Source organism: Salvia splendens, chromosome 11, assembly GCF_004379255.2.
Source record: "Salvia splendens isolate huo1 chromosome 11, SspV2, whole genome shotgun sequence".
Classification (NCBI taxonomy): domain Eukaryota; kingdom Viridiplantae; phylum Streptophyta; class Magnoliopsida; order Lamiales; family Lamiaceae; genus Salvia; species Salvia splendens.
Window position 1 is genome coordinate 15,040,882 of NC_056042.1, and position 22,065 is coordinate 15,062,946.

At 43.4% G+C, this 22,065-nt stretch overlaps 2 protein-coding genes across 2 annotated transcripts in view; one reads left to right on the forward strand and one right to left on the reverse strand.

Moving 5' to 3' along the window:
- The window catches only part of LOC121755590 (mitochondrial inner membrane protein OXA1-like), a 29,436-nt gene that overhangs the window by 508 nt on the left and 6,863 nt on the right, over positions 1-22,065 (forward strand). The window contains exons 2-3 of the mRNA XM_042150912.1: positions 8,424-8,471; positions 8,665-8,723. The gene's annotated coding sequence lies outside the window, so the exon portion shown is untranslated. The remainder of the gene's footprint in view (positions 1-8,423; positions 8,472-8,664; positions 8,724-22,065) is intronic.
- On the reverse strand, positions 941-3,136 carry LOC121754488. The gene is made up of 3 exons (XM_042149836.1): positions 2,968-3,136; positions 2,086-2,646; positions 941-2,010 (listed from the first exon to the last, which is right to left on the reverse strand). The coding sequence occupies exons 1-3, from the start codon at positions 3,134-3,136 to the stop codon at positions 941-943; spliced, it is 1,800 nt and encodes a 599-aa protein (XP_042005770.1).

A 22,065-nucleotide genomic window follows, 5' to 3' on the forward strand; every position in this document is an offset into this window, starting at 1 on the left:
TAAGTGAAGACTAACCAGAACAAAAAAATAAGATTAGGTGTGTACAAGTGAATTATCAGGCATTCTAAAAACTGTTCTACAACCTAACACATTGCACTTGCAACCCTCTATCACTTGTTGTTCTCTTGTTATATTATGTTATTTGTACATGCCATTGTGAGTTTGTAATTGTTGTTTTGTGAATATGTACTTAGATTATTAGATGGAGACTTCAAGTTCTAGCGGACATTTATTGTATGGACCCGAAGACCCGCCGGTCTTAAATATGCAAAAAAATCATATTTCAAATAAACTCATGAAAGAGGGAACAACCCAAGTATTTAAAGTCCGAAGGACTGAAAGTAAGACTTGGGACGTCGAAATTCACGAGAATGTTAGATATTGGCTTGACGTCTTTGGTTTCAAAGGCGTGATCGATTGTGGGAAGCCCATGAAGGTGGACAATGAGCTGATAACGGCGTTGATTGTTGACCCTCATGCGTCTTAGGTAGTGACGCATAATGCTCATGCGTCTCTAACTTGCAGGCAGGCAGAGTCCAGAGAGTTCGCCCGGTCGAGCGATTCCATCTTCTAATTTCGCCCGGTCGGGCGTTTTCGGTGAATTTTCAATCGAAAAATTGTTTTGAATTTTCAATTTGAACTTTAATTATATTTACATACTACTATTTTTCAGTGGAGTTGAGAGAAATACTTTCCATTTTCCAATAGTCCGAAACACAACCTTTCATTGAAACTAAACAAAAGAAATTAACTAAAGTGCTAGAGACAGATAAAACAAACTACATTTCATCATAACACATTTCTTCTCCTGCTAATTCCTCTTCGTCTCCAGCTCCTAAACAAAATAAAAACATACAAAGTTATCTTCTTACTCCATTCATACGATTGAGAAGGAAAAATACCTGCACTGCAGATGTCAACAATTTCGTCGGGGAGGATCCTACATAACACGACCGACTGTGCAATTTCTACGGTCATGCCCCTCTACGCCGCAATTCCTGCACTTGCGGGGAGCTCTCAGTTCATCTTCCTTGCGGACATCCATTTGATTAGGAATCCTCCTAGTTCTGCCTTGTCCGCGCTTTCGAGGAAGCAACTGCTCAGGTGTGATACGCAATTTCCATCCAGGATTTGCCCAATAGTCTTCGTGTCTTGGCGCTTGAAATGAGACACCATAGTACTGTGCTTCCCATGTAGCTTTGTGGTCGTGTTTATCAATGAGTTCAAACATAGAGTTACCTCGATCTCTGGCAACGGTGCACGCATGGGAACAAGGAACTCTCCACATCTGCCACTTTCCACAACTGCACTTTAAATCCATGAACTCGGCGTCTTGTCTATCATTGCCCTTTGCCTGTCCCTTTTCAACGCGTGGACGACTTCGAATTTGGTAATGACCTAATTCTCGGTCAAGTACTGAACAGTAATGCATTTGCCCCTTCGCATCATTCGCATCAAGTTTGTCCCTCGCCCACGGGGTCAACCGACCTTCGGTATGTTGTATTTCTGTCTTTCTATTTGCCCACCATTCCACTGTTCTCCAAAATGTCAGATCAACCAAAGCTCTAATTGGCAGCTCTCTTATACCTCTCAACACGTTGTTGTAGCTCTCTGACATGTTTGTTGAGGGCACCCCCCATCTCAGTTCATCATCGTAACAAAGAGACCAATTCTCTTTTTTGGCTTTGTTGAGCTCGTGTATCGCAACAAGACTTTCCTCCCGTAGTGCACGTCGCCTTCGCATGTACTTGCGTACTTGAGTTGTCACACCCAATGCCCATATCATGCCTTTCGCTTTACCGCCCTTACCCTTAAGTTTTGTTAAGATATTTTTCCTCACATGGATCAAACAAAATTTGTGGTGACATATCGGTGGCTTTTTCCATTCATCAGAACGCATAGCCTTAAGGATTCCTTTATGCCTATCCGAAATGATGCACACCTCCCTTTCGTACTTCACCACATGAATCCTGACATGATCCAAAAACCACTCCCAGCTGTCGCCAGTTTCTTCATCAACAACGGCATATGCAATAGGCAGACATTTCTTGTTAGCATCAACACCACAAGCAACAAGCAGCTTACCTTTAAATCTTCCTCGAAGGTGAGTCCCGTCTATTGTTAAAACAGGTTGGCACTCCTGGAAAGCATGTATAGCAGGCCCAAGTGCCCAGAACACGTAATAGAAGACTTTAGTACGACCCTGGCTCAACAACTCGTTATGCCTCCACTCAACGATTGTGCTTGGATTCCTATACTGCAGTTCAAGCATGTAGCTTGGCAAATCCCTAAATGACTCCTCCCATCCACCAAACACAATCTCTAAAGCCCTTCTCTGTGCATACCATGCCTTCTTATAACTAATTACCACATGAAATTTGTCATGAACAAAATTTCTTACGGCTGCGGCACTGAACTCGGCATTTTTTAGCAACTGATGGCGAATACACAAAGCAATCATTGGTGATGAAAAGTTAGCATGTCCTCTATCATTACGATGGCCTTCACGACTATGGCGTCCCCGCCACTTCCTATTCTCCCACATATCATCATGGGCCATGTATGTAACAGAAACTTCCCATCGACATTCATTCGCTTTTTCAGCGTCGGTCTCGCTGATAATAGCTGTCCCATCTTCTGTCCTCCCTGCTGGATATTTGCACACGGCATGCCACCTTCTTAATTTGCTCTCAACCACCCTAAATTGCCGGTGTTGCCTCAGACTCCACATAGTAATAGCAGTCTTCACATGCAGCTTGCTATCAAATTTTGTTCCCCCATTAATCCGATATGGGTGTTTTTCATCCCAGTACATGGTACTGCGTTCATTACCAACTTCAGGTGCCTCAGAAGGACCACTCGGCAGTTTGCGAAAATAGTTCAACCCAGTGTGCACGTATTCTGGAAGTGGTTGTTCACCTTGCACGACGGGTTTATACACTACCTCCTCATCACTAGAGTCAGCACCGGAATCATCACTTAAAATATCATCAGAAGATGATGACGACAATTCTGGATCATCAAGGTCTCCTCGTACAGCATGAACATCAGCATGCTCTTCTACAGTCTCTTGAGTATTCAATCCAACATCAGCAGCATCTGCAACATCTGTTTGCTCATTCATACCGCAATCCATGCTCAAAGGTTCAAACCTCTTAGATGATCCAACACCATGATCAACAATTGGTGGGATGAAGGCATTTCCAACAGACGAATACTCAACAAATAATTCAATATGCCGAGTAGAATTTAGAGCCGCATTGAACATAAAAAACACACTTTGATCACTGTCAACCGCAGTACATACATAACTCGTACCGGTACCCAAGAAACAATGCCTCCAAGATATTTCGATGAAGTGTTGGTTTGAATCTATTCTTATCTTAGCACATATCATTGCAACTAATTCAGATAATGAAACACATGAATCCAATACGATGGAAGCTCTCGCACGAGGAGGATCATAACAAATGCCCACTTGAGGAAGTTGATATATTCTACCACCCCAATATAAACTCACGAATACTTGCATGATTTCTGCAAAAATATATATACAAACCAACAACAATTAAAGATAATTTTTTTCAATAAACCCTAATATAGTAAGTATACAATAAATTTATCACAAACCCTAATAATATGCAAATAAACAACAAATACGGGAGCAATGTTGAAAGATTGAAGGAAACTTACCTAAATATGAAGGGAATCGCCAAGGAAATCGCAAGTTTTGTCTTCCTCCCTTTCTCTCGCGTATTCTGCCTATTCTGCCTTGGCTACTGATTTAAGCAAGTTAGAGACGCATGACGCTCATGCGTCTCTCCCTAAGACGCATGTCGCTCATGCATCGTTGGTGAAATTTAAAAAAAAAAGAAGACGCATGAGGGAGATGCGTCGTTAAAAAATAACGGAAAAAAATAGAGACGCATGACCCTCATGCGTCTTTATGAAAGACGCATAATCGTCATGCGTCTCATTAAAAGGAGACGCATGAGGGTCATGCGTCTCTCCCAAATCCGGAACAAAAAAAAAGTCCAGTACAAACGAGGAATGATAGTTGTGGTTTAGAACAAAAATAGAAAAAACCCTAAGTTTTAACTTCTTTGGGGCAGTGGCTATGTTCTAAGTCTCCAAGATTAAGTCTATTATACGTGCTCACTGGATTGAGCTAAAATCCTTGGTTATTAGTCAATTGTGATGGACTTATATTAGTTGATCGCTACTGTCGTTGTTGAGGCTCTTTCTACGTGATACTTGTACATGCTTTCGTTGAGGGAACCTAGTGAGCTTCTATGTTCTTGGCTATCTACTTGGTCTATATGATACGATGGTGTAGTGGGATTACCTAATTTTTGGCGATTCCTCTCGTTTGACTGCTGCCACTCCATGGCTCTTCTCCTCTCCCCTGTTGTGCTCCTTGATTATATGTGAAACTTTGGGGGTCGTAAAGTGGGGAGGAGATTGGAGGTTGTGGTCTCTTAGAGCATCCACATCGGTGCTCGATGCGGAGTACGGCGTCTGTGCCGCTGGCACGGCACTCCCTTGACTCCCTTGACTGCCGCTGGCACGGCTCTGCTCGATACATCGAGCACGTCCGTGCCGCTGAGTAGGCTGACGTGGTCCGACAGGATTGTCCAACGGCAAAGCCGTTGGCATTTTCAAATTTTGTTTTTTTTAAATTTTGAATTTAATTTAAAAAATCTTTTTTAAATAAAAAAAATATTTTCCCACTTCCCAATAAATTATATCCCTTTTCTCCCCACTTTTAATTTATTTTTCAATTTTTTCATTCGAAATTCACATTTTCATCTATAAATACCCTCACTTCCACACAAAAAATTTCCCACAACACTACACAATTTTCATCTAAATTCTCTTATCAATTCTCAATCTTTCACTCTTATAAAAAAAATATCCGGCTCCGGTGATCTCCCCTCCGACTCCCGCGGTTGGAACCACGAATGGTTCGGCTGACAACCATTCCCTAGCCTGGAAACGCAATTCTCGGCCCCTCCTCAAACCCAAGGTTCTCAAGTTCCGGGTGGCTACCGACCTTACCTGGTGGACGACCAAGATGCCCCCGGTGGGCGATACGAGTGGGCACCCGAACCCGGATCGGGAGGGAGTGGTGACTCTCGTACTCCTCCTACTCCTACTCCTACTCCTACTCCTACTCCTTGTAGTGTCCGCACCCCGTACACTCCGGCGGAGATGAATCAGTTATTCGAAGCCTATTTGATCATCTCCGAATATCGTGAGGTTGGCACGAACCAAAGCAGGAATAGGTTTTGGTGGCACGTCTCTCGCCGGTACAATGAAAACCCTCTCGGATGGAATCATTGAGCGCAATGAGAGTATGGTGCGCAATGCCATCTTCAGAGCCAACGAAGAAATCCAAAAGTTCCAGGGGTATTACCTCCAGGAAGAACGATCGGCGGGGAGCGGGAGGAGCGAGCTCGACATCATCAGTGCCGCGTTGGTGACCTACCAATCCCAACATTACAAACCGTTCAAGTACCTTAGCGCTTGGCAGGGGGTGCTCCATCATCCGAAGTATAAGGGAGGGTTATCATCCTCCTCCAGCTCTTCCAGCAAACGGTCGAGGTCGGTATCTCTGTCCGACGCCGGCGAGGATGAGGTGGCTAGCCAGCTTGCCGGAGCTAACTTGGGTAGCCCTGACGCCGGTTCGAACAGTTCCTAACGCCGGCCGCAAGGAAGGAAGAAGGCGATGACCAACCGTTGTCGCGCCGCGACTCCATCCGCCCCCGCTCCTGCTCCCTTTGTGCCACCTCAACCCCTCACCAACTCCTTGTGGACCCTTTTGGCTCAACTTAATTTGGCCGATAGGTCTCGGATGATTTCCGAGCAACTTGATTCACATTTGACAATGATACGGGAAACATATGGGATAGGGCCAGAGGACTAGTCTTCCACGAGGGTATTTTTTAGCCTTTAATAATGTAATTTTTAATTTGTAGGATTTTAATTATGTAATTTTTAATTTGTAGAATTTTAATTATGTATTTTTTATTTTTTAGGATTTAATTATGTAATTTTTATATTTTAATGTATTTTTAGTAATTGAAGTATTTAAATTAAATAATGGAATGGTGGGACCCTTGAGCATGTCTTTGCAGAAAAGTATGGATGCGTGTGTTGTGCTCTTAGGGAAGAGTAGAGAGTAAAAAATTAATAAAAGTGGGTCTGAGCCCATTTCCATGCTCTTTAGCAAGAGCATAGATGTGGATTACAACACCCTTTTGTCTCATTATCCTTCACTTGCCAAGATTAGCTTAGTCTTCAAGTGTTTAGGGTTAGAACCTTTAAAGTGAAGGTGTTGTATACCAAATTTGTGGCACCACATGATGTAAGCAAACCTAGTGTAGACTCTTTCAAAAGTAAAACTCTCTTTACAAAGTGTTGTATTAATCCATTCTCTTTTTCCTTTGCATCAATAAGAGCATCTCCAATGGCGGACGTCCGGTCGGACATCCGGTCGGACATCACGACGGGCGACCGGGACGTCCGCCATTGTGGCGTTTAGGTCGGATACGGACGTCCCGTGAGGACGTCGGGTGTCCTCGGACGTCCCGGCGACGGGCGGGCGGACGTCCGCCACTGTGGCAAGGGTCGGACGTCCCGGTCGGACGTCCGGAAATTTTTTTTTTTAAAAAAAACTCTATATATACGGCTCTTTGAACTTCATTTCAACGCGGAGTGAGCCGGGGATGTTGGATTATGTAGAGGTTTAGGATGAAACGTTGCATCCCTTCATTTCACAACCGAAAATAACTGATTGTTGGCGGGGTTATAAAATTGCAATTTGGTCCTTCAATTATCGAAAATTTCATTTCCGGATGAAGATTTCTGCACAGTTCGACCCCAGCCAGGGGCTGCCGCCCCTTGGACCCCGCTCTCGGGGGCGCTGCCCCCGAACCCCCGTCTAATCATAACGAATTCAAATAAGTGTGCACTCCGCACTTCCAACTTATTTGATGTCTCGTTATAATTATATTGATCAATCAAGTTAATCCAATTACACTAAAATATCCAACAGATTATGTATTTTTCTTTTTTCGAATGACTATGTATTTTTGCTTTTTTCTAACTATGTTTTTTTATGTTTTATGAATATGTATTTTTGCCCGTATTTTGCTTTCCCGTATTCCATGTCAAAATTATATTTCCGTTTTTACGTAATTAAATTATTGTGATTTTTTTAATTGCGGGATGTCCTAGTGGGAAGGGCGGACATAGGAGGGGATGTCCTAGTGACGTGGCAGTGGGATGGGAAGTCCTAGTGACGTGGCAGGAGGTGTTTTTGGGATGTCCTAGTGGATGTCCTAGTGGGATGTCCGTCCACTGGAGATGCTCTAAATTTCTTATTCCTTATTCTCCTAAATCGAGCACTTAAAATTTATAAAAGTCGGGATTACAATGAAGGTTCCATGATTACATGGCCTCTAATGGGAAATTAATTATGCTAATAAATTTTGATTAAATTTGACAAAAAGGGGGGCGAAATTCGGGGCGTCACAAATTTGGTCAAAATCTGATTTAAAGACGTTGATCGTTAAAATTTAACGGATTCAAAGTATAAGATTTGAGACCAAAATCGTAAAATGATCATATGTTCAGAACTAATTTTGGACTTTACTCTAAAAAAAATATGTTAATTTAGAATAGATAAGAAAAATGTGCGCGACTTCTCAGTGCTGCAACAACTTTTCATGAAACAGCCGAAAAAACAGGGGTAATTATATGTTTCATACAAAATGTTTTACTTTTGTTTCAATTTAGTACAAAAAGTATTAAGTTTACATATTTATACAAAAAGTTTACTTAGTGTTACAAAATAATACATTCCGTTAAGTCCCTACTAACACTAATATTTCTAATTACATCATACATACAAAAAGTTTCATCAATATTTCAAATTTGTACAAAAAGTTTAAAATTAAAACTTTCCATTAATTATATCAAACACAGTTATTTTTATTACTCACAAAAATGAAAAATCACATAGAAAAAAATCACCACTCTTCTAATTGCTACACTTGATTAAGAGTCACATGACAACTTTAGCTAATTTCATTCTTTTCATCAAATTGTGCAATTTTCTTCTATCATGTACATTCAAACATCTAGCATTTCCTCCCCTTCTCAAAAACATTGAGGGTAAATCATTAGGAATAGATATGCTAAATAGAAAAAAGTGAAGTGATGAATTGCTCTACTGTATAGTTTAGTTTCTCTAAGTTGTACGATGCAACTGTCTTCTGATAGCCCCCTTTCGGTTTTCTGTTTCTTCTTTTGTGAAATCCAAATCCCTAGGTTAGTATCATCTTTAACTCCATTTACTATGTGAATAATGTTTGGCCAGCTGCTTCCTTCTGATGCCAAAGTCATGTCTTGTGATGCAGCTTATAAGGCCACAGTTGGAAGAGATTGTGAAACAAGTGAAGAGTAAGGTAAGTGCATCAAACGATTATCGGCTGTTGTGATTTACTTATTGATTGCTTGATTGTCTCTCAAAAGGCGATATCCACTTGAATGATACTCTCTCTACAGGAGCATTATGCAACAGAAACCCCTTTTGTTGCTTTTCTACTTTATCGTATTGCTTTAGAAACTTGATGAATGTTCATTGGTTTTTTTTTCCAGGGTATGACTCCTGCTGCTGTACATGAAGGTCGGGTGCAAAAGTCAAAATTATATGATAAGTATGTAGCCTTTCTTAATTAAAAATTTATCATCATTTTACCTTTATTTATTTACATTTTCTATTGGGTTAAGTGGTCCAACTTTTTGACATAATTTATAAGACAGGCAGCTTTGCAATTTTGTAAGTCTTGATTGAACTTATTTCCGCCTTCAAATGAAAAATGGACACAAATACCTCATATTGTTACATTAGGCAATATACACAGATGAGATCTGCCTCTAGTTTTACTCTACTTGCATGCAATATGTCGGTATTATAGCATGCCATCCTATTTCTTGTTTCAGTACAACAATGTGGCAATGTGCCAATGAACTAAGAAGCACATTAAAGGAACTCCTGGTCCACTACTAAATTAAACCTAGGCGCATCTATACTTGCACCTTTTCCCTTCTGGCATGAAGTTGAGGCGTAACAGATTCAGCCTTCAACAAAGGCCGTTGTGCCTAGTCCTTCCGTATAGCTTATAGAGTGCCACCCCTTTTGCATTGTTTTACTGGTTTAAATTTGTTAGTGTTTGAGCTCATCAAGATCGGATTGAGCTGGTGGAAGAATCAAGTCAGGAAATAGCCGTTGGGAACCGAAACAGAAACTAGCCGTTGGAAACGGTTATAACCGTTTCGCCAAAAGGTGTTCGCCAGAAGGTGTTCGCCAAAAGGTGTTCGCCAGAAGGTGTTCGGCAAAAGGTGTTCGGCAGAAGGTGTTCGCCAAAAGGTGTTCGCCAAAAGGTGTTCGGCAAAAGGTGTTCGCCAAAAGGTGTTCGCCAAAAGGTGTTCGGACAAAAGGAAGCTGTTCGGCAAAGGAAGCTGTTCGGCAAAGGAAGCTGTTCGGAAAAGGAAGCTGTTCGGCAAAGGAAACTGTTCGGCGGTTTTTTCTTGATCGGTACTACTTAAGGAAGTTGCGATTCATTCCAGAAAAACAACAACAGAAATCAAAAGTGATAGAGAGAGAATTCAAGAGAGGAAGTGTTATCTTTCAGCTGTGCGTTTTTAGCTCTCGAAGCAAGAAGTTTTCGGGCGAGTTGAGGGTTTTCCATCTTGTAAATTCTTGAGAGTTTTGAGTGCTCTTGTGTTTGTAATCTCTCGAGTGATCAATAAAGAAACACACCAGATTCTGCCCGTGGATGTAGGCTTACGCCGAACCACGTAATTCGCTTGTGTTCTTCCTTGCATCTTGTCATTTCATTAATTTCCTTTTCGATCATCACAACCATAGGTTCGTTCTTCACAACGTGGCGCCGTCTGTGGGAACTTCACCCACTGAATTGATCGAGAAGGCACAAAGTTTTGGGAGTTCTTTCTTTGTCCTCAAGAAGGCGCTCAACCTGTTTGAATAATGGCTGTAGCAAGGTTTGATGTTGAAAAGTTCACAGGCCGAAATGATTTTGGTCTATGGAGGCTGAAGATGAAAGCAATCTTGATGCAACAGGGTTTATGGGAAACCCTAAATGGTGGAGGCAGTAATGAGGGGGAGAAGCCCGAGCCTGATGAAAAGGAGAAGGCAAAGGCTCAAGACAGAGAGTACAAGGCATATAGTACCTTGATACTCAACCTCAATGACAGAGTCCTCAGAGAAGTTTCAAAGGAGGAGACAGCGGCTGGAGTTTGGTCCAAGTTGGAGTCATTATACATGGCCAAATCTTTGGCAAATCGGCTGCACCTGAAGCAGAAACTTCTCACTTTCAAGATTGCTGATGGAAAAGGTGTGTTGGAACAGCTCGAAGAATTTGGGAAGTGCATCGATGATCTTGAGAACATTGATGAAGAGATTAAAGATGAGGAGAAGGCTCTGATGTTGTTGAATTCCTTGCCACCAAGTTATGAGCATTTCAAGGATGCTATACTTCTTGGTAGAGAGTCCAAGATTGGATATGAAGAGGTGTACTCTGCTCTAAAGCTCAAGGAAATCCAGAAATCTAATCCAAAGTCCACTGAAATGGTGTCTGAGAGTCTGAGTGTTACTGATCACAAGAAGAATGTGAAAAGAAAGTCACAGAAGAAGCCATGGAAAAACAAGACAGCTGACTGGAAAGAGACCAGATCATGCCATCACTGCAAGAAACCAGGCCACATAAAGAAGAATTGTTGGGTTTGGAAGAAGAAGCAGGCCGAGGAAGAGAATGGCAAGAACAATGCTGATATTGCAGAAGAGTTGGTGGTCCCGGAGGCTCTGTGTGTGACTGAGGACATGGAAGAACTTCCATGGATCATGGATTCTGGATGTAGCTTCCACATGTGTCCAACTAGAAGTCATTTTGAGGAAATCAAGAATGCAGCTGGATCAGTTTTGTTAGGAAATGACCAGATATGCAGAATCAGAGGAGTTGGGTCCATCAGGCTTAGACTTCATGATGGCTCCATCAGGTTACTCACTGGTGTGAGGTTTATTCCAGAGATTAAGAGGAATTTGATCTCTATTGGAGTGTTGGATGCAGCAGGATATAATTGCATATTGTCTGATGGGATTATGAACATCGTCAAGAATGGTGATGTTGTTATGATGGCTGAGAGAAAGAGAAGCCTATACTATCTAAAGGCAAGTGTGGTTACTGGATCTGTGAATCTGGTATTAGACTTAAGAATGTGGCATCTCAGACTCGGACACTTGGGAGAAAATGGAATCAAAGAATTGGCCAAGAAGGAGCTGATTAAGCTGGAAAATCCCAATGAGCAGTTGGGTTTGTGTGAGCAATGTGTGCTCGGAAAGAGTAAGAAACTGCCCTATGGGAGAGGAATTCACAGCTCAAGGTCACCACTAGACTATGCCCACAGTGACTTGTGGGGCCCAGCTACACCAGCTTCATTGGGTGGAGGTAGATACTTTCTATCCATTATTGATGATTTTTCTAGAAAATTATGGGTGTTTATCTTGAAGGAAAAGTCAGAGACATTCATGAAATTCAAGGAGTGGTGTAGGGAAGTGGAGGTGGAGAAAGGGTGTTCTTTGAAGTGTTTAAGAACTGATAATGGGCTGGAGTTTCTGAGTGGGGAGTTTGATTCTTTCTGCAAGCAGAAAGGTATGAAGAGGCATAGGACATCTCCATCTAATCCCCAACAGAATGGAGTCGCTGAGCGCATGAATAGAACCATCCTAGAGCGAGTTAGATGTATGCTCTTTGGCTCTGGAATGGCTAAGAGATTCTGGGGTGAGGCTGTGAGTATGGCAGCAGTTCTCATCAATAGAAGTCCTTCTTCAGCTATAGCTTTTGACACTCCTGATCAGAGATGGTATGGAAAGGCCATGGATTATTCGAATATGAAGATTTTTGGTTGCATGGCTTATGCACACGTCAGGCAAAGTAAGTTGGAGCCAAGGGCCTTGAGATGTGTGATGATTGGATACCAAAGGGGAGTGAAGGGCTACAGGCTGTGGTGCATAGAGCCAGGAAATCAGAAAGTTATTATCTCTAGAGATGTGCAATTTGAAGAAAGTAGGATGCCATTTCTGGAAAAGGCTCAAGAGAGCCAGAGGCCATCTCATTCTGAGAAAGAACCAGAGCCTGGGAGGATGGTGGAGATGGGTGTTCCAGAACCTGAGGAGGCTGAGGAATCAGTTCAGGTGGAGGTTTCTGGAGCAGATAGAACTGCTGAGCCTGAACAGCAGATGGGAAATCATAGTGAACAAGAAGAAGCAGGTGCTGATGTGTTGAACCCTGAGCAGCAGGATTTGGGTGACTATGTTCTAGCCAGAGATAGGGTCAGAAGAATCCCTAAACCATCTACAAGATACAGTGAAGAAGAATACTTGCTATATGCACTATGTGTTGCAGAAAACATAGAGTATGCAGAGCCTTCAAGCTTCAAGGAAGCTATGAGTTCTAAGGAGAGCAAGCAGTGGATGGAGGCTATGATAGATGAAATACAGTCCCTGATCAAAAACAAGACATGGGTGCTTGTGAAGAGACCTTCCACACAAAAACCAGTGAGTTGTAAGTGGATATACAAGAAAAAATTGGAGGTTGGGAACAAGATTAGGTTCAAGGCTAGGCTTGTAGCTCGGGGGTTCACACAAGAGGAGGGAATAGACTATAATGAAGTATTTTCTCCAGTGGTAAAGCATGCCTCAATCAGAATTTTGCTAGCTATAGTTACTCAAAGAAGTTGGTTTTTGGACCAACTTGATGTGAAGACAGCCTTTCTTCATGGAGAGCTTGAGGAAACTATATACATGAATCAGCCAGAGGGATTTGTGATACATGGGAGTGAAGATAAGGTTTGTCTACTAAAGAAAAGTCTATACGGTTTGAAGCAAGCAAGTAGACAATGGCATATCAAGTTTGATGAACATATGCAGAGTATGGGATTTATAAATTCCAGATATGATAGTTGTGTCTACTTCAAATCAAAGTCTGAGGGACCTGCTGTGTATTTGCTATTATATGTAGACGACATCTTGCTTGCTGGACCAGATAGACAGGAGCTAGATAGGGTGAAAGCCTTATTGAAAAAGGGATTTGAAATCAAGGATCTGGGGAGTGCTAGCAAGATTTTGGGAATGGATATATTCAGAAGTGCAGATAAGAGGGTGTTGTGGTTGTCCCAAGAAGGCTACATTCAGAAAGTACTGCACAAATATCAGATTGACAAGAGTAGAACAACCTCAGTTCCACTATCACAACAGACTAAGCTGTCCAAATCACAATGTCCCAGAAATCAGCAAGAAGAAAGAGAGATGAGCCAGATACCTTATTCCAACATAGTTGGGAGTGTGATGTATATGATGATATGCACAAGGCCTGATATTTCTCATGCGGTAAGCGTGGTGAGCAGATACATGTCCTGTCCGGGAAGAGAGCACTGGTTGGCTTTGAAAGGGATTCTCAAGTATCTTAAAGGAAGTAGTGATCTGGGAATAATGTTCAAATCAGAGAATGAAGGAGATAAGGATAGCATTATTGGGTTTTGCGATTCAGATTATGCAGCTAACCTTGATAATAGGCGCTCACAATCTGGGTACATATTTACCTTGTTCGGCTCCGCGGTGAGCTGGAAGTCTAATCTCCAATCCGTGGTGGCTCTATCGACGACGGAGGCAGAGTATATAGCTCTTGCTGAGGCAGTAAAGGAAAGCTTCTGGCTTAGGGGTATAGTTGGTGATTTTGGGGTGAAGCAAGAGAATGTTGTGATCAAGTGCGACAGCAATAGCGCGATTTGTCTTTCGAAACATCAGACATATCATGAACGCAGCAAACATATAGACGTGAGGCTGCATTTCATTCGAGATGAGGTTGAGAAGGGTGCGGTGAAGATTGAGAAGGTCAGCACCGAGCACAATGCGGCTGATGCACTTACTAAAGCCCTACCGAGATCCAAGTTCCGACATTGCTTGGATTTGGTTGGGGTGGTCCGAAATTTGTAAGTATGGGAAGGAAGGTGGAACTGGTGGTGATGGATCTTAGATTGCTCAAAGGTGGAGGATTTGTTAGTGTTTGAGCTCATCAAGATCGGATTGAGCTGGTGGAAGAATCAAGTCAGGAAATAGCCGTTGGGAACCGAAACAGAAACTAGCCGTTGGAAACGGTTATAACCGTTTTCGGCAAAAGGAAGCTGTTCGCCAAAAGGTGTTCGCCAGAAGGTGTTCGGCAAAAGGTGTTCGCCAGAAGGTGTTCGGCAAAAGGTGTTCGCCAAAAGGTGTTCGCCAAAAGGTGTTCGGCAAAAGGTGTTCGCGAAAAGGTGTTCGCCAAAAGGTGTTCGGACAAAAGGAAGCTGTTCGGCAAAGGAAGCTGTTCGGCAAAGGAAGCTGTTCGGAAAAAGAAGCTGTTCGGCAAAGGAAACTGTTCGGCGGTTTTTCTTGATCGGTACTACTTAAGGAAGTTGCGATTCATTCCAGAACTAACAACAACAGAAATCAAAAGTGATAGAGAGAGAATTCAAGAGAGGAAGTGTTATCTTTCAGCTGTGCGTTTTTAGCTCTCGAAGCAAGAAGTTTTCGGGCGAGTTGAGGGTTTTCCATCTTGTAAATTCTTGAGAGTTTTGAGTGCTCTTGTGTTTGTAATCTCTCGAGTGATCAATAAAGAAACACACCAGATTCTGCCCGTGGATGTAGGCTTACGCCGAACCACGTAATTCGCTTGTGTTCTTCCTTGCATCTTGTCATTTCATTAATTTCCTTTTCGATCATCACAACCATAGGTTCGTTCTTCACAAAATTGTTGGTGAGCTCAATAAGCTTTAATGCCCTTGGTTGATATGGTCATCACTCATCAGAGGTTTTGGATTGGGATGCCTCTTCGTTTCCTAATGCAAATTGTTTGGATGCCTGATTTATTTTTCTAGTGCTTGCCCTTCCACATCAGTTGGGCAACAATATCTGAGGTTGGGCTTGAAGCTTGAACCTACTGATACGGATAATCACGAATGTGGCAACAATAAGCGAGATGTGAGAGAATATAGACGAAGTTGTTTCCTGGTTTTCTGTAGCTCTTTACTTTTGATTGACGTCTTGTAGTCATGCATGTCTTTGTTAGTTTAGTTTCGTTGGGAGTCTTTAATTTTCGTATCTCTAATATTTGTTTTGGTTAAGAGTCTGGGCTATTTAAGCCCCCCCCGAGGTTTGACCCGGGGAGGGGGTCTGGAATTTTAGTTTGTATTAGCACTTGGCCAAGGCATCTCATAAGAGGAGTCTATAAATTAGTAAAGGGTGCAGAGGTATAGATGATTAAAGAATAAAGATTCTCCATGGTTTGATGCATTAATGACAGGTTTTTTCTTTTTTTGTTCTAGACCACGATTATCATTCCTCGATTGTACTGGATTTTTTTTTATTCCGGCTTTGGGAGAGACGCATGACCCTCATGCATCTCCTTTTAATGAAACGCATGACGGAGATGCGTCTTTCATAGAGACGCATGAGGGTCATGCGTCTCTCAATTTTTTCGGTTTTTTTGAACGACGCATGAGCGTCATGCGTCTTAGGGAGAGACGCATGAGGCTCATGCGTCTCTAATTTGATTCCAGGTTATTGCTCCGAAAGATCAAGAGCAGTATTGGAATTATGCAAATATAGATAAGTGTACATTAGAAATAGAGACTGAATAATAATTTTATTATTTCACGCAACGTGTAAGATGAAGCAGAGTTGAAATGCATGTTTTGTGGTGGTGAAGACACGTTTCACTGAATCATCTCTAACTTGACCCACCAAATAAGATTATATACAATGCATATATTGATCTATATAAATGATAATCAATCTCATAATGGAAGAGATGCAAAAATGATGGAGGCCAGAAAAGAGGAGTCGGAGAAGAAGCAGCAAAATGATGATGATGGTGATGAGATGGGTAAAGCTAGAGAGGTGATTCGAGATTCCTTCATTTCTGGAGCTGGCTGGAGATCATATATTTCTGGAGCTGGCTGGAGAAGTTGGTAAATAAAGTTCTTCAATAAATTAGAGACGCATGAGCCTCATGCGTCTCTCCCTAAGACGCATGACTCTGATGCGGGTCATGAGGGTCATGCGTCTCTCTCAAAGCCGGAATAAAAAAAGTCCAGTACAATCGAGGAATGATAATCGTGGTCTAGAACAAAAAAAGAAAAAAACCCCATTAATGACTAAAATAAATAAGTACACATTAATGACGCCTATGGTGGCAACCAGTTGGATATGAAGAAATAGAGATATTGGGATGACCAACTTTAAAATAGGGTGCTGATGGATCCGCGAATTTCTGATGTTAGTAAAAGCTGGTAGAGAATGAAAACTACAACACACAGAATTTACGTGGTTCGATTTACTGAGGTAAATCTACGTCCACGGGGAGAAATGGGGGCAGGTTTGTATTGCTTGATCTGGGATTACAGCTTACAGCACAGACTTGCTATATGATTTTATCTCTAGAGAGCTTAACCCTCTTCTATCTGATCTAAGTTCTATTTATATCTTGAACTCAGATCGTGGCTTGCATCACCACCCTAAGTCGTGGATGTCGTGTAGGTCATGGCCTAAGATCGTGGATGTAGCGTAGGTCATGGCCTACGATCGTGGCCTGAGTTGACACCACGTGGTAGTGGGTGTGTTGGACATCCTGTATGGGTCCACTAACTCCTTGTTCGGTCGAATACTGAGACCGAACTGCTTTGGTTGCCGATCTGAGAGTAGAGCTTGATGCCGACCTGAGAGCAGAGCTTGATTGGATGGCTTTTACCGAGCTGTAGGCTGAGGCCGAACTCTTTGGTAATGCCGAACTCATACTCCTGCTTTGGTTGCCGATCTGAGAGTAGAGCTTGATGCCGACCTGAGAGCAGAGCTTGATAGGTTGGCTTTTACCGAGCTGTAGGCTGAGGCCGATAATAAGGACTTAGAGTCCGATAAGAAGGATCTGGAGGCCGAGCTGAATACGACCGTTGCTGAGAGGACTGCGTACGAGGATTACATCCGTGTGCGCGGGGGATTGACCATATCAGATGTTCAGAGTCGAGTTGACGAACTGTGGGAGGAATATCATGTACTCCGGAGGAACAATGCGCTGGAGAGCTCGGCTTGCCACCAAGTTGTGAAATCATTACGGCGCTGGGCTTCTCGGTACGACATTGTTCTTTCTCGGCGCCCCTCCATAGAAAGATTCCTTCGGCATGTCGTGCCAACAGATGCTCGCACTCCAGATCAAGCCTCTGGTTCCCTTGTTCAAAATCCTACTTCCAGTCAACAACGAACTCCGGAACAGCCGGAAACGTCAAGACGAGAACGGGCTCAGGAGCAACCGGAATCGTCAAGACAGGGACGGACTGAAATTCGCCGAGGAGTTGTGACTATGAGCGAGCAAGATCAGCAGATGATTATTGCAGAGACTCTTCATCGCCGAGGTGTTAGGACTTCTCGGGCTCGGGGAAGAGGCGTTGGGTCGAGGATAGCATCTCGTCGACCTGCTTATTCTTCATCTGCTCGGAACAACCGAACTCGGCTTCCAGAGGATTTTGCAGATAGGTGGCTTAACTTCAGCAACCCTGGACAGTAGAATAGTCCTTTGTAATAGCGTAACGCCATTTTGTAGGGTAGCTGAGTTGTATGCCGAACAAGATTTGAAAAATGAAATTTTGTTTTCGCTTCTAACACTGTATTTACAGCTTAGCGAAAAAATTTCATCGTACTTGTCCTCGGTCTTATGAAGTAAACTTCTTTGACCGGACTCGTCTTTGGTCTGATGAAATAAACATCTTTGACCGGACTCGTCTTTGGTCTGATGAAATAAACATCTTTGACCGGACTCGTCTTTGGTCTGAGATGAAATAAACATCTTTGACCGGACTCGTCTTTGGTCTGATGAAATAAACATCTTTGACCGGACTCGTCTTTGGTCTGATGAAATAAACATCTTTGACCAGACTTGGTTTGTGTTCTAATTTGGCGATTTTTGTCGCCGGGATCGAACTTTCCCTTGTCCTAATTCGGCGAGTTTTATCGCGTGGATCGGACTTTCCCAGTTAACCGAAGTGGTCTTATGCAGTAAACCTCTTTGACCAGACATGGTCGTCCCCGGTCTTATGAGGTAAACTTCTTTGACCGAACTTGGTCGTCCTAATTCGGCGAGGTTTATCGCGTGGATCGGACTTTCCCTTATTGCAGTTCGTTTCAGACGAAGTGCTTGTTAAGCTGAATCGCGGTCTTGTATCCTCCTTGGAAGCTTGGACTCACAATCGTTGGCTTATTGCAGTTCGTTTCAGACGGACTGCTTGTTAAGCTGAATTGTGGTCCTATATCCTCCGTAGAAGCTTGGACTCACAATAGTCTTTAATAATCGATCTAAAAAGGAGATCAGTCTTTAAAGAACGATATACCTTGGTACCATTTGTAAGAGACGACAAGCACATAGAGACAAAACACATAGAGAAAAAATGAAAAGGACGAAGGAAAAAAACTTTAAACCCTTTTTTTTTTTAAAAACGACAAGTAAAAGGTACAAGTAAAAAACAAACAAATAAAAACACATACCCCTATGACCGAACTAGACACGAGACGGACTGACCGGACTTTTGTCTCTTACAAGTGGAACTTCTTGAGGTTGGAGATGTGCCATGTTCGGGGTACTTGTTCTCCTGACATGTGAGTCAATTTATAAGACCCTTTGCCGAGGACTTCTGACACCCGATATGGACCCTCCCATGTGGGTTCGAGTTTGCCCAGCTTTTCTGCTCGGCTTACTTCGTTGTTTCTCAAGACGAGATCTCCCACTTGAAATTGAAGCTTTTTCACCCTTTGGTTATAATACCGGGCTACTTGCTCCTTATACTTGGCTGCTTTTATGCACGCCAATTCTCTTCTTTCTTCGGCGAGATCTAGTTCTGCTCTCAGTCCGTCGTCATTCATTTCTGAGGAGAAATTTAGAGTTCGGGGACTGGGTACGCCGATCTCCACCGGAATTACGGCTTCAGTGCCGTACACCAGACTATACGGAGTTTCACCGTTGGAGGTTTTGGGTGTAGTTCGGTAGGACCATAGGACTTGAGGGAGATTTTCTACCCATTGTCCTTTGGCTTGTTCTAACCGAGCTTTTAACCCTTTCACCAGAATCCGGTTCGTTACTTCCGTTTGTCCGTTTGCTTGGGGATGGGAGACCGAAGTGAACCGCTGTTGAATGTTCAGCTCTTGGCACCAATTCTTGAACGTCTTGTCGGTGAACTGAGTCCCATTATCCGAGATGAGGATGTGGGGTATGCCAAATCGGCACACTATGTTCTTCCAGACGAAGTCCAATGCCTTTGAGCTCGTTATCGTAGCTAGTGGTTCGGCCTCCACCCACTTCGTGAAGTAGTCCACGGCAACGATAAGGAATTTCATTTGCCGAGGAGCTTGAGGAAGTGGTCCCACTATGTCTATGCCCCATTGCATGAAAGGCCAAGGGCTGTGCATAGTGTATAGATCGGTCTGCGGCATCCTTGGGACATTTGCATGAATTTGGCACTTCGTACACTTCTTGACGAGCTGCACTGCCTCTTGTACCATGGTTGGCCAATAATATCCCCATCTCAGAACTTTTGTAGCTAAAGCTCTGGCTCCGATGTGGCTACCGCACGATCCTTCATGAACTTCTCTGAGGATGTAGTCCGTCTCTTCTGGTCCTACGCACCGCAACAACGGCTGGAGGTAAGACTTTCTAAAGAGGACTCCTTCATGAAGTTCGTACCGAAGTGCTCGGCACGTGATCTTCCGAGCTTCTCTCTTATCCTCGGGCAATTGTCCTTGATCCAGATACCGCAAGATCGGCGTCATCCAGTTCGGCGAGCTGGATACTGAATGTACCTCGGCTTCATCAATGCTTCGATGCATTAATTCTTCCACCTTTGAGCTCGGATCTGAGGCCAACTTACTTAAGGTATCTGCTCGGCTATTTTCCGCTCTGGGAATGCGGATTATCCGAAAATAGGAGAAACTTCGGCTGATGCTTCGCGCTTTGTCCAAATACTTCTTCATTCTCTCGTCACGAGCTTCACTTGTACCCAACATGTGATTCACTATGACTTGTGAATCACAATGGACTTTGAGAGATTTGACGAGCAGACTTTGCGCTAACTGGAGTCCGGCCAGGAGGGCTTCGTACTCGGCTTCATTATTAGTAGTGGGGAATAGGAAACGAAGTGAGTAGGTTACCTCGTGTCCGTCGGGAGCGACAAGTAAAATACCAGCTCCACTTCCCATCTTGTTTGAAGCTCCATCTACGAATCCGCTCCAGCAGTCCGGCGGCTCTACTTCGGATTCCAAGGGCTGTGCTAGTTCGGCATTGGCAGAATTCTTCTGTTCGGCAATAACAGGAATTGCTTGATCGAACTTCGCTTCTGCAAGAAAATCCGCCAAGGCTTGTCCCTTGATGGCTTTCCGAGGTAGATATTCAATTGTGTGCTCTCCCAACTCTATAGCCCACTTGGCGATTCTGCCTGATGCTTCTGGTTTGGTCAACACTTGCCGAAGTGGCAGATCAGTTAAGACGCATACCTTGTGAGCATAGAAGTATGGCCGCAGTCTCCTTGCTGCATTTACTAATGCCAGAGCAATCTTTTCCAGAGGTTGATACCTGGTTTCTGGACCTCTTAATGCTCGGCTTGTAAAATAGATGGGAAGCTGCTTTAGGCCTTCTTCTCGTACAAGCACCGCGCTGATGGTTTGATCCGATGCCGCTAAGTATAAGAATATTTCTTTGGCTTCGGTTGGAGCAGAGAGAGTAGGAAGCTCGGCTAGACAACTTTTGAGCTCGTCAAAGGCCTTTTTTTGCTCGGCTCCCCATTCGAACTTTGGTGCCTTTTTCAACACCTTGAAGAACGGCAGTTGCTTTTCGGCTGCTTGGGAAAGGAATCGATTCAGTGCGGCTAGACATCCGGTTAGCCTTTGCACGTCATGTATTGACTTCGGCATTGCCATGTTCTGAACGACTTGAACTTTTGAGGGGTTTGCCTTGAGTCCGTCCTTTGAAACCCAACAACCCAGAAACTTTCCCGAATCTACCAAAAAGGTACACTTTTGGGGATTAAGTTTGAGGTTGGCTTTCTTGAGCACGTCGAGAGTGGACTTGAGGTTGTGCTCGTACTCCGAGGTGCTTTTGCTCTTGACGACTATATCGTCAACATACACTTCGACCTCCTTTCCAATCAGGTGCCGAAAAAGCTTGTCTACCATCCTTTGATAAGTGGCTCCGGCATTCTTCAAACCGAATGGCATCTTTTTATAAGCGAAAATGCCGAAATCAGTAATGAAGGCCGTTTTTGAAGCGTCAATCTCATCCATTAAAACCTGATGGTATCCTTTGTATAGATCAAGAAAACAAAAAATTTCAAAGCCTATCAGAGCTTCTACTTTTTTATCTATGTTCGGAAGGGGATAGCAATCTTTGGGACAGTGCTTATTTAGATCGGTGAAATCTATGCACATCCGCCATCCTCCTTCCTTTTTCTTGATCATGACAGGATTGGCTACCCACGAAGGATACTTCACTTCGAATAACACATCCGCCTTCAATAATTGACGGACTTCGTCATGGATGACTTGACTTCGTTCTGCCGCAAAGAGTCTTTGCTTCTGTTTTATCGGCCGGACCGAAGGATCAATATTTAAACGATGAGTGATTACCTCGGGGGGCACTCCGGTCATGTCCAACGGAGACCATGCAAAGACGTCTTTGTACTCCTTGAGGAGCTGGATGGTCTTTTCCCGGAGTAGAGGCGTTCCCGCGAAACCGATCTTGACCGTTCTGGATGGATCATCTTCGTATAACTGAACGGTCATTGAGTTCGGCTCTGGTGTGACTTCGGTAATTTCGCTTGCCTCTGACTCCGGCTGCTGTGATTGCTATGCTTGGTGGTGCCGATCTGACTGCTCGGCACTTCTAAGCGCAATTTGCAGACATTCCCTTGCTC